The following is a 12,024-nucleotide window of genomic DNA, read 5'->3' as shown; positions in this document are numbered from 1 at the left end:
TTGAGACCATCAGTTGTGTCGTGTCATGGTAGTGTTCATATACAGCTAATAGCACTCTTCCATTTCTGCAGTATTTCTTATTGAGAGCTGCTCAGCTACATAACAGATGCTGAGAAACAGCAGTCTGTCAGTACTTTAAGTCATGAAGGGCAGCCATCCTAGAAAATTTTGAGAACTTTAAAAGTTTTGTCAAGTGCAAAAATCATCAAACTCTGGGATAAAAGCGACTCTTAGGAAGATTACCCACGACAGGAAAGCCAAGAGTTCCTATCCTCCAGAAGAGAACTTTATTATAGTTAACAGACTCCGAAATCAACTGCTGACAGCAGCTCAGATTAGAGGCCACATCAATGCTTCCCAGAGTTTAAACTGCAGAAACATCTCAACATTAACTGTTGGAGAAGACTGAGTGAATCAGACTTTCATGGCAGAACTGCTGTAAAGAAACCACGACTGAGGGAGACATAAGGAGAAGAAGAAAACTGCTTGGATTAACTGACATAATGTTATGGCAAATGTTTTTTTCTTCACATAAATGTGAATCTTAGTTGGCAAGGATAAAGGTTTTATTGCAAACAATCTTTGTGATAGAGGGAGAAACCAGGTAAAGAAATCCAGAGATCAGGACACTGTTGCATGTTGGTGGCTGGTGTGGAAATGGGTGCTTACTGAACACTTCAGGTACAAGGAATTTGCAGGATAGACTGACGACAAAACACAAAGAAGAATATGAAATGAACAGGCTTTGGCCAACAATACTACCACAGCAATTGGCAGAAAAACTTAGAGAGTAGTGGAGTAAGGAGCCCGGGTTTAGGTACTGCAGCAGGAGATCAGTGGATGGATTTCAGATGTGTCAGGTGATTCCCATGAAGCAGAAAAGGTGTCCACAGCCAGACACACAGAGGACAGATAAGAACAAACAAGAGAGAAAAAGAAAAGGGTGACACGTCCTATACAGTGCAGACTGTATGTTTCTATTTGGATTACATATCATCAACCAGTCCTGAATGTGTTTTCTTTGGTCCGTGTTGCTGATTTATGGTTTTATTTGAGACGCAGGTAATCCACTTTGCTGCCACCGGGTAGCAGCATTGATCTGCAGTTAAACCACCACCTTAGCAGCTCCATCCCGTCCATTTCATCCACTTTACTCACAGTGTGCTTCTAATCTTCCCTTGTATAATCCTATTGATTTAATCCATCTGGGCAATATGAAGAGATCTGGAGACACCTCACATGTCCATGGCGATCACTCTCATTTAAAATGAGACTTGTGCAATAAATAAATAGCAACCTAAGTAGTGTCCGTGAATGGGACTGTAACTCTTATAGCTCTTCGATACTTTAGTAGAAATTGTCTGATAAATAGAATATAAATGTAGTTATTCTTCAATGTGTTTCCATCTTTGAAGAGAACTGAAAATATATCTCTTGCACTAACTTGCGCTATCCCTCTATGCTGACTTTCCCAGCAGCCGTGAATGCAGCATTGTCCAGAAAGTTATTCTGACTTTCGTAAACCGATGAAAACCTCTGAACTGTCAGCGCACAGATTAGCGACGAAATAAGCGACAGTTTACTGTCATCTTTTAAATGAATATATGAAATATTTATCCCTTAAATACATACCTTATATTTCTTGTAAGTACAGGCTAGCTATGCTTCTTTACAAAATACTTAGCTAGTTGTTATTAATTAGCATATTAACCATGAGGACAGCTGCTAGCTTACCTGCTAACATGTACTTTTGTTTTAGCTTCATGTTAGCTTTTGTGCTCAGCGACACTGAGGTTTATGCGAAGACTCGTTGTTAGTGCCGACCTGACTGTTGAGGTAAAGTTGGGTTTTTACAGCATTTTCTCAGCCAAATGATTATAACAGTAGCTATATTATTAACAGTAAGGAATAGCACTACAACTAAAGAGATACCTAGCTACTCAAGGACGTCAAATGTAATGCATGTTAACTAAAAAACAGAAGGAGTACACAATATCACTTGTCAACTGATTTTGTACGTGTGTGTGTGTGTGTCACTCAGGCAATTTCATGTTTTCCATCAAAACTCACTCTTTTATTCATGTGCTAACGTAATTGCACAAGAGTTTTCTAACTCGAACACAATACAGCATTAGAACAGAGGAGTGATGGTTGCTGGAAATGTTCCTCTGTAACCCTATGTAGATATTCCATTAAAAATCAGCTGTTTCCAGCTAAAATAGTCATTTACCACATTAGCAATGTCTAGATTGGATTTCTGATTCATTTAATGCTGTCTTCATTGAAAAAAAACAAAAAATTCTTTCAAAAATTAGGACATTTCTAAGTGACCCCAAACTTTTGAGCAGTCGTAGACACACGCACACACACACACAGAGGATACTAAAATTCTTTTTTTCAGCTGGTCTTTGCTAGGTGAATGTATAGCTACACCTATCTCCCAAAGATTTCTATTGGATTCAGGTCAAATCACATACTTAACCCATTCGTAATTTTCACTTTATTCTTTAGTTTTGTCCCAGTGAGTAAGCAAGCAATGTTTTTTTTGTTGTTGTTGTCTTAAACACTATTGAGATTGATGCAATATCCTCCACACACGGTCTGAGCTGTCAAAAAACCCTCAGATTTCTTCTGACAACTATTGAGGTGCAGTTTTTTTTCAACCATTTGAAATGTGGATGAATTTTAACTTTTGTTTAGACATTGTTAATTGAACTCAGTCAGATGCCATCATCACCAATCTAAGCAGCAAGCTACCTTAATAATGTAGGCCACAGGTCTGTGTACTTAACACAGTATTAGTACAAATGTCAAGTCACAGTATCATTAACAAGATCAACTCATTGCCAGCCAAAATAGCACTAAAAAATACAAAACAGTTTGTGTTTCTTACTGTCAGTTGGGTCCATTGTATATTTTTTTAACCACCACGTGGTGGTGTATCTGTAATTTGGATATTATCAAAGTGCAAGGAATTTTAAAAAAAAAACAACAACATATGAAACATCATATTCTGCCGTTAAGTTCATAATCACACTTTGGGAAATAGTGGCAGGTTCCAGTATTTCCAGAAAGGAATAGACACATGCTGTCCAGACCTATTTTAATACAAACTATACTGGAACCCTCTGTAATGGTACTGACAGACAGATAAACTGTCTCTAATTTAAGTTCCAAATTCCATCACCTGCAGCATCACTAAACTGAGAGACGCAGCACCAGAGGAAGCAAAGCTGATGCCACCAGCATTAAACAAGAGGGCACTGAACAGCAACAAAGAGCCACAACAGACAACCTCCCAAGAGGTAGGAATAGCTGCGGATAGTCTCCCAAGTCAGTTATGGCTATCCATGTCTCAAAAGTTATGCTTTTTGTGCAATGATCATTGTGGTTTACAATAAATGAGATCCTGTTGAGTCAGTGGCAGCTCAGTCAGTACAGTTTTCTTACAGATTCTGACAAGAAAACTGGGTTGAAGTCTAAATAATAATGCCAGTGTTTTAAGTTTAGTTCAGACAAAACCCAGAGACGATTAAAGCTACGTTTGTGGAAATTATACATTAATTTTACTGCTTTACTGTTATCATAACTTTTATCTGTGCTGGGGTAGATAGTCTACTAGATGGGTTTTTCAGTCTTTTTCTTAATGCATTAGATGGAATGCACACTTGCAAATCAGGAGAAATCTCCACCATCAAAGAAAAAACCTCCATCTGAAACATCTGCTTTGGAGTCTGCTTGTTCATTTGAGGATACAGCTGCAGGTATGTCTGTCAGAATATTGCTTGCATCAAAGTTTGTGTACTTCAAAATGAGACCACAGGAAGTGAAAATGCCCGCACCTAAGGTGTAGGCATGCGATGTGAATTAAACAAGATAAGGCTCAGTTTAGAACCACATCCTGTTTCCAAAAATTCTTTGAATTTGCTCTTCTATTGCAATAACTGTGTGCGTCCCTATTACTGTTGACAGCTGTTAGCTTCTCTTCTGCTCTATTTGAAATTTTCACGATCCCAGTCATAGAAAAATGAAGTACATATATTTTTAATGCTTCATTCAGACATGTAGCCTGGTTCTATGTTTCTGAATTACTGTTCACTTTTCACTGTTTTCTAACATTTATGTAAATAAGATACTGGAATAAATAATGAAGGGAACTGATATGGCTATCAGTTACGACGTTTTTGTCACTAAGTGAAATTTGCAGCACCCTCCTGATATTTTGCTTTCTTGTTACAGGCACAAGTAGAGAGATCAGTATGCTGGCTTCAAAATTTGCTGAAGTGTTAAGGTAATTACATAGTCAGTTTCAGTTGCTTATTTGGAAAAAGAATGAGCTTAACATCTGTAGCTGATGCCACATAAGCATTTAAAAACACATAATTTAAATTATATAGACTCACTTCTTTTCTGGAAAAAGAGAAGTTGAGTGCAGATGTTACAGATCCCCAGAGATACTGTAAATCCAGAAAAGTCTGCCTTTTATGGAGCACCACAAAGTCAAATTGCCACAGTGGCCTATTAAGGCTCCTTTTAAACTCATCACCACAAGCGTTGGGACATGCTTGCTTGTTAAGTGTAATGTTTTTATCGCTACATGGCTTCATCATCAATTTTTATTGTTTGTTGCAGTGAGAGAGCTGCAGCAGATTACACCCAGATGAAGGAATTAGAGGGCATTTTGACCCAAGCTCGAAACCTGGATTCCTACCTAAAAGAGAAGAAAAGCCATCTGAGGCAAACATTGGCTTTAATTTCTGATAAACTGATGGGTTAAGTATCCTGTAAGGCTCGTTACCTTTGTGATGTAGCTGACATATATATTTTAGTTTCATGAATAGCCTTGTTTGTGTACTGCATGTAACCGTTCTGCAGTTAGTATTAATACCTAAAAAGTGCAGAGATTCTTACAATGTGTGCTGTGTAATGATTGACGAGGAAACATATGTTTTTTGTAATAAGTTGATTGTATTTAAGGTACAATATGTACAGAATTTTATTTATTCTGCTTGAACTCTCTACAGAAATAACCCCAATTTCACCAATGATTATTCATCCTAGGCTTATATTTTGTGATATGACCTAAACATAACTGACTAAATGCCATTTTTTTTTTAAATACTAAAAGAAAGTTTATAAAAAAAAATGGCCTCTCCTCATACACACACACCAAAAGAAGAGAAGTACAGAAGAAACTTACCTACACTATTCAAAACCAATGAATACAGAAAAATACAATGTGTTCAGAGAAATCTTTGCTGCACTACAGTCTTCCTTGTCACGGTCACTAGTGTATTTACGAAGTATTAAAGCAATGCAAAGAAAATTGGCAGCCACATTCGAGTGACGTCATCAACTTGTAAATTCTTCAGAAAATAAGGTCAAATAGACATTTGTACAAGGTTACTGTGAATAAATTACACGTAGCTTTCTCCAACAAAAAAAAGTGCCCTGGCATGCATTTACTTATCAGTTTCACACTCTTCCAGAATAAGATGCCATAAAAACTCGTTGCTGAACTTGCCCAGAATCTGCTGTGTAACAACTTTTATTATGCACTCAGATAGCATAGCAGATGCAAAAAAGAGAAGTTTCCTTGATTTACCCCCACACAACCCCAAATTCACCCACCCACAGCCCTTAAAGTGTAAATATACTTAAAAGGAAATGTTTTGTATTAAGTAGAGATTTAGAACAATATTTACAAGAGGTTTCCAGTGTTTCTAATAGTACAACACATTTTTGTCGTGATCTCAAAATGCAGGTCTGTTTATCTCAGGTCATTCTTTGCCTCCTCACAAGTCTATGCAGCAGAACTGAATGTCCCGTGGAAACCATAGGGAATGTTGACAGGTACCTCAGCCCTGCCCAGCTCCTCAAACGTCTTGGCATCTAAAACCAGAAGGAATGTACTCTTGTCCTGGATAAATATAGACACAGGGACAAAGAATTATTTAGTGTTGATTAAAGAGAGGCACCAAAGTGTGCCCCAATATCCCACAGTTTCCCCCTGAACTGCTGCTGCGTAGGTTTTCAGAATCAACAGGATGGATGGTGATTTTTTTTAAAACAAAGTGCTGTACTGTACTCACCTTATTTGGAGTGATGACCACAGACAAGATAACACCATCGTCCTCCTCTGTAGCATTAGGGGAGGGAACGAAGACTGGTTCAGAGGGATACAGACCAGGATGATCCCACACCTGCAAGAAAATAATTTAGTTACATTCAAAATCTTACAATGTTAAGATATGATATTGATCTTCAACAGGTACTATAGGCAAGTTATGTTTGTATCTGTTTTGTTTTTTTGTTTGTATTTTTTTGGCATGATGTTACAGCGTACCTTCATGTGTTTGCCCTGGAGGTCCATCTTGATCAGGGTGTCCCCTACAAGGTGTCTGAAGCCGCAGCCATAGAAGTAGCGGTAGGGATGGGTGTTGTACTTGCCATAGTTGATCTGAGGGAACTCCAGACCTCCATATTGATGGAGATCTTCCCTGTGGAGATCTTCATGAGTACAGAACACCTGCACAAAGGAGCGACATGGATGATAGTCAGGGAAATTTTGCAGTTAGAGTACAACACTTTAAAGATACTGTCTTGTGCCCCTTTTGAGCAAACTAAATGAAAGTCTTGTGTCATGAGAATTTGTCTTTCAGTTTTCTGCTCAAATACCACTGAGATTTTTTTTTACCGTGACTGCATAAGCCCTAGTTTTATGCTCATAAACGTGTATGTTTTCAAGACAGAGTATCTTTCCTGCAAGTAGTTCAGCTTCGTTAACCAATGTTATGAGTTGTCAAATGTTAGTTAATGCTATCAGTCAGAGTTGACATTTTTACTGAACACCTGCAAAAGACTTGTTTGACAGAAATGCATTTTACAGTTTCCAGAGTGTTGATACTTGTAGATCCTGTTGGCTTTGTACCTTGTTTTTGCCAATTCTTACAGACGTGGCTGTGCTGCTGGGCCGGTCAATCAAGTTCTGGTCATAGAGTGTATCACTGTCCACATTGAGAGGCAGCACGAAGCGGCGAGGGAACACTCGACACAAGGTGTTGTACACCTGATAAGGAGATAAGGACGATGTCAACGTCAACAAACCAAAGAGGAAGTCAAGCACTTCACTTGAATTACATCTCTGTTTAGATAAAGTAGATGGTACTTCCAGCAAGCCATTTTGTTATTTAGTAGCTACACCTGATAAGTATTGTACATATGCATAATTCTGTTCTTCCTAATGAAAAAGAAAATTTCAGATAATGACGTCAGTCTTCCACAGACAAATGACTTCACTTTTATCGTGTTTGTCATTACACCGATCCACAGTCGAGCAGCATATATCCACAGTGTGAATTGTGGGTATCTACAGCTGAGTATGATTAGTTTTTATTTCAGTTTCATTCTAATTGTAGTTCAGAATATCTTCAGTTCTACTACAAGATATCTATGTTCTCAGATACCTTAAATTGTGTTTTAACCAGTCAATATGAAATTGCAGATATCTTGAATTAGTGTTTTGAAGGGGAGATGAGATTGCAGATGTCTGTAGTTACAGTGGAAGTTACGGTAGGATGACTTGCTTTTTCTTCATTTTGCTACTGATTTAGAGAAGCCTGAGGCCAAAGTTCTGGCAATTTCGACTACAAGTTTCAAATGAACAAATGAACAGAGATCTTGTTGTCCACACATTCCGTGTTGATGAACTCTTCCTTTTTCGTGGCATCGCATAAAGATCTTATCCACCACAACAGCTGCTTCTGGTTTTGTTAAGTGTTCAGAATGCTTTTTTGGACCAGTATCCATTTTGAAGCTTCGCATGAGCAGCGTCTTGTACAGCAATTCAAGTTACTCATAATGGTGTCTGAGATGTCCGCAGCTATTATTCTGAATAGTCAGAACTGAGTTATGGATATCTCTAACTGTTATTTTGACCAATCAGAATGACATTGTAGGTATCTGAAATATTCAGACTATTCACAGTGTACTTATGACTTGTCAAAATGATGTTCATACCTCTAATCTTAATTGCTGGTAGTCTAACTTCGTGATTAAATGTTACAGTGGCCTACCATCGCCAGTGAACTTTACTTATCATGCTTACATCATCAAGGGCTTCTCCAGACTTGCGCAAGTTCTGGATGTTATAGGCCTCAATTGCCTGGCCGTCATCTGAAGCACACATATCCATTATCAAGAAGCCGTCCTCCTCATATGCGTTAATCTGGTGGAAGGTTGACAGTGGCTTGGCAAGATACTTGATGTTGCTTACCTGAAACATGAACAGGAATGAAAATGTTTTACATTCATTACAAGCATACTGAAAAGACTGCACTTAAGAGAATTCAAGGTCTGTATTCAAGTTGTACCTTGCCAGTTTGTTTGTGAATCAGGTGGAAGACAGTGTTGAGGTTGGGGTCCCAGGAAAAGCCATCCCTGATGCTTTTTCCTGTCAGCTTGCCTGTGACAATCTTCAACAGGTTCATCTTGATGGGTTGTTCAATGAACACCACGTAGTTCTCAGACATTGCTATAATGGATTGAGAAAATGTTATTATGAAAAACCAAAACCGAGGATAATTGAAAAAGTCTTTCTGTCATTTATCAGGGGTAAAATAGTGAAAAAATGCTTCAGCGTCATATTTCCAGCTTCCAGCAGAAAATTGTCAAAATCTCATTACATGGTCTAAGTAGAATCATTTTCTGCAGCCTTAAACATTCTTCTACTAAAACTGAGTCAGCAGCCAGCTGTAACTTAATGATGTGGCTGACATTTGAAACACTGACTTGTGTGGCAAGAATGAAGTGTACAGTGCCTATCAAAAGTATTCAGCAGCTTGAATGTTCCTCCTGTTACTGCGTTTAAATACTGGATCATGTTCATTACTTGACATTACTTTGTATAAACTGGTATTCACTTTGACATGAAAGAGTCTTTTTTGAGACCTCCACTGCTTTTTATAGGCACTGTAGTTAATGTGGATTGGTCATGTCTGGCCATTACCCGATCAGCTTAACAGGGTTAGTAAATCTTCAATTTTCTTGGTAGATTACAAACAAAGAATGAATCCATCTATGATAAATTAATCTGCAGTCACGGCACAAGGATGACAGCAATGAGGGCTTTGATATGAGAATTCTGTTCACCAAAGCTGTGGTAGTAGGAGGGTTTGGTTTTGTCCACTGAAGGAATTGAGCACAGCACTGTGGCTCCCTCCAAGGTCTCCCCTTCTGTTTCCTTGGTTGGGGGCACTCGGATGATGTTGTAGAAAGCTCCTGCCGAGATAATTTAAATCCTTCATGAAGGCTATCAGACACACAAGGAGCAGTGTTGCTGTTCTGCACACTTCTCTCATAATATACAGACTCCTGTGCTTTGTCAGTACTGTGATTTGATGTTTCTAGAGTACCTTTACTGGTGTAGGAATTCCCCATGTTGTATGTTGTTCCATCAGGGTCAGTGTGGGGGTGGGCAGTCGCTCCATTCACAGCAATGAATTTGCTCCAGTCCACCTAATACAATTATATGAGTGTAAATAACACCATGGCTTTTGTGACACTTTGTTGTCTATTTTATAGTTTTAATCCTCTGTTTATGATACAGTAGGGTGTGGCAGTAGCCTTTGAGTTGATAATAAAGCCAGGTTATATTTCACTTATCTGTGGCTTGCCTTATCACATGCCAATAAAACCACAACTACACATTGTATAAATACATTCATCAAAATGTTACCTTTTTAATTGACTCCAGTGTCTCAGGGTCCACCATGTGCATAACATTAGTTTCTGTGCTGACATAGTAATCACCTTTGTAGGTCACAAAGCTCACATTGGCATTATCTGTTGGCTCTAAAGGAAAGGAGAAGTTGTCAATCATATGTGGAAGTTAACCTCAAAGTACAGCAGTCAAAGCTGCTGCACATTCAAATCACATATGACTGCATTAGGAATGTTGTTTGTTTTCATGCAGCGTGACAAAATACTCACTTGGTAGTTCAAATCTTGACAGAAAGCGCTGGAAGAAGTTTTTGCAGGGGTCTGGCATGGTGGTAGTCCCAAACTCAGACACAGTAATGCGGTTGTACTCCTTATTGGATTGGTAACTGTCACTGGACAGGAAGCGGCTTTTGTAGGTCACCTGCCCATTGGATATCTTGAACTGGTGCAGGAGAGCCATACCATCAAACCAGTGGTTGAACCTTATGGGAAAGGAGGGACCAGCCAAAAGGCGTTAGTTTTGTGCTGTTGATGCTTTACACTTTGCATTGTCTTACTCACTTCTGGTCTCCAATCTCAAACTTCCCCGGCCCGTTTCTCAAGAAGTTCCCATTGATCCATTCTGGGATTGTTCCACTGATTCTGGTGCTGATGGGCTCGGGGGTGTCCTCCACCGAGCACACAAGCTTCTCAATGCAAGGCAGACCGCTCACATCTGTGAAGTGGCTGATGTTCTTTCTGAGTGCTATGGAAAAAAGTTAGAAAGCTTTGTAGATCCAAAGTACTCTCAGAAAAATAATGGTTCTCAAGTGGTTCTTCAGAATGCTCTGTTAGTCTTCAAAGTGCTATCACCAGTTAAAGAACCCCTTATTTTGGTAGATGGTTCTTAACTTACTTTATGTGGTTCTTTAAAGTACTGAAGATTCTTCATATTTATTGGAGTTAATGGGTTTGGTGGCAAGTATTAGCATCAAATTAGAACTGCAACTAAAATATATATATTTTTATTACCCATTAATCATAAGGTCTATAAAATATCAGAAAACAGTGAAAAAAGCTCATCACAGTTTACCAGAGTATGTAATATGTTGTTCTTTCTGACAACAGTCTTGGACCCAAAATATCAAATGTAGTATAAGGAAGACCCAGAAATGCTGCAAATTCTTACATTTGACTTTTTATCCTAAAAATGGCATAAATGATTTTTAAGTCGTGTTATCAAAATAGAGCCAAGTGGGTTCACAACTGACTGTCTTGAAAATGGTTTCTTATAGAGCCTTTTTTGGTTAAAAAGTTCTCTAAGCAGTCTGGGATTTATAGTGCCTAAACAAACCATTTTTTGATGGTCAGTTGAGGCAACTTAGGGATTTCTTTAAAGCACCTTTTGCTAAAGAATTCTTGGAATGAAAAATGGGTCTTCTTTGCCATCACTGTGAAGAACCACCTCTGGTTTCAGTTAGCACCTTTATTTTTCTACCTTTTCTCACAGCAGGTGTTATTATTTATTAAGCAAAATAACTGGAGTTAAAGTGTGCAAAGCTGTTAGAATTAAATACTTACCTGAGGCACCCTTCTTCTGATGTGTGATGGTGTCCATGGCGTTAGCTCCGTCTCCTGCAGCTGAAGTCTCTGTGGTGCTGTTTTGCAAAGGCTGACTCTCAGCTTTATACTATCCTCCAGACTGTGACGCCCCCTAGAAACAGTCAGTGTACAATGGTAATGATAAGCCTTTACAACAGAAGTACACATTGACCAATGGATATGTGGTGACATCTTCACAGATATAGTCACTAAAGAGTGTCTAATCAGCTGTTTTTTTTCCAGTAGTTCTTTGTTCCAGTTTTATTGTTGTGGCTAATTAACTAGATAAATCAATTGAAACTAAATGGAATATTTGTTACTGAAAACTTCTGTTTCTGAAATAATGATAGCACTTGAGAATGTTTTCTTGCTATCTGGGATTTTCCCTTTGAGTTTATCTGGAACGGTACTAAAATAAGCGCTGAAAATTTGCTCTTACATTATGATTCAACAAAGTATGCTGTCCATACAGGGGTTTGCTATTCATTTGGTGATTTCTGTGGGAGCACAGAGAGAGTCTGTGATGAAGGTTTGCTCAGTGTACTTTCACACAAAGGTTGCAGGTCATGGGTACTGCAGAATCTAAATTCAATATATACAGTAAGTAGTAATTGCATAGACGTGAAAGTAGGGCTGTCTATGGGCACTGCTGTTAATAGATGGGAAATAATTCACTGTTTGTACCCTATACTGTGTATTTAATATAAACCCATTGACTGTGTA

The 12,024-nt window shown here is 38.5% G+C and overlaps 1 protein-coding gene and 1 long non-coding RNA gene across 2 annotated transcripts; one reads left to right on the top strand and one right to left on the bottom strand.

The window, feature by feature from the left end:
- Positions 1-1,507: 1,507 nt before the first annotated feature.
- On the top strand, positions 1,508-3,246 carry LOC111571490 (uncharacterized). Its single transcript, XR_002746380.3, has 3 exons — positions 1,508-1,644; positions 1,760-1,836; positions 3,194-3,246. It is a non-coding gene; the product is annotated as an uncharacterized LOC111571490 (long non-coding RNA).
- Positions 3,247-5,139: 1,893 nt separating this feature from the next.
- Positions 5,140-11,354, bottom strand: LOC111571487 (carotenoid-cleaving dioxygenase, mitochondrial). The gene is made up of 12 exons (XM_023274674.3): positions 11,281-11,354; positions 10,282-10,465; positions 9,991-10,202; positions 9,737-9,852; positions 9,414-9,516; positions 9,151-9,279; positions 8,373-8,533; positions 8,108-8,275; positions 6,932-7,069; positions 6,347-6,529; positions 6,093-6,203; positions 5,140-5,920 (listed from the first exon to the last, which is right to left on the bottom strand). Exons 1-12 carry the CDS (start codon positions 11,315-11,317, stop codon positions 5,804-5,806), a joined length of 1,659 nt encoding a protein of 552 aa, XP_023130442.3. The 5' UTR covers positions 11,318-11,354; the 3' UTR covers positions 5,140-5,803.
- Between the last annotated feature and the right edge of the window lie 670 nt (positions 11,355-12,024).

This window comes from Amphiprion ocellaris, chromosome 7 (assembly GCF_022539595.1).
Source record: "Amphiprion ocellaris isolate individual 3 ecotype Okinawa chromosome 7, ASM2253959v1, whole genome shotgun sequence".
Classification (NCBI taxonomy): domain Eukaryota; kingdom Metazoa; phylum Chordata; class Actinopteri; family Pomacentridae; genus Amphiprion; species Amphiprion ocellaris.
This window is presented reverse-complemented; position numbering and strand designations above follow the sequence as displayed.

Bases quoted from the DNA above. Each gene is read 5' to 3' on its own strand.
- LOC111571487 (XM_023274674.3), bottom strand. From the start codon at position 11,317: ATGGACACCATCACACATCAGAAGAAGGGTGCCTCAG. The intron at 8,534-9,150 runs GTGAACAGAATT...AATCCATTATAG, and splicing joins CTCCTACTACCACAGCTTTG to CAATGTCTGAGAACTACGTG. The intron at 8,276-8,372 runs GTACAACTTGAA...TTCATGTTTCAG, and splicing joins TTCACAAACAAACTGGCAAG to GTAAGCAACATCAAGTATCT.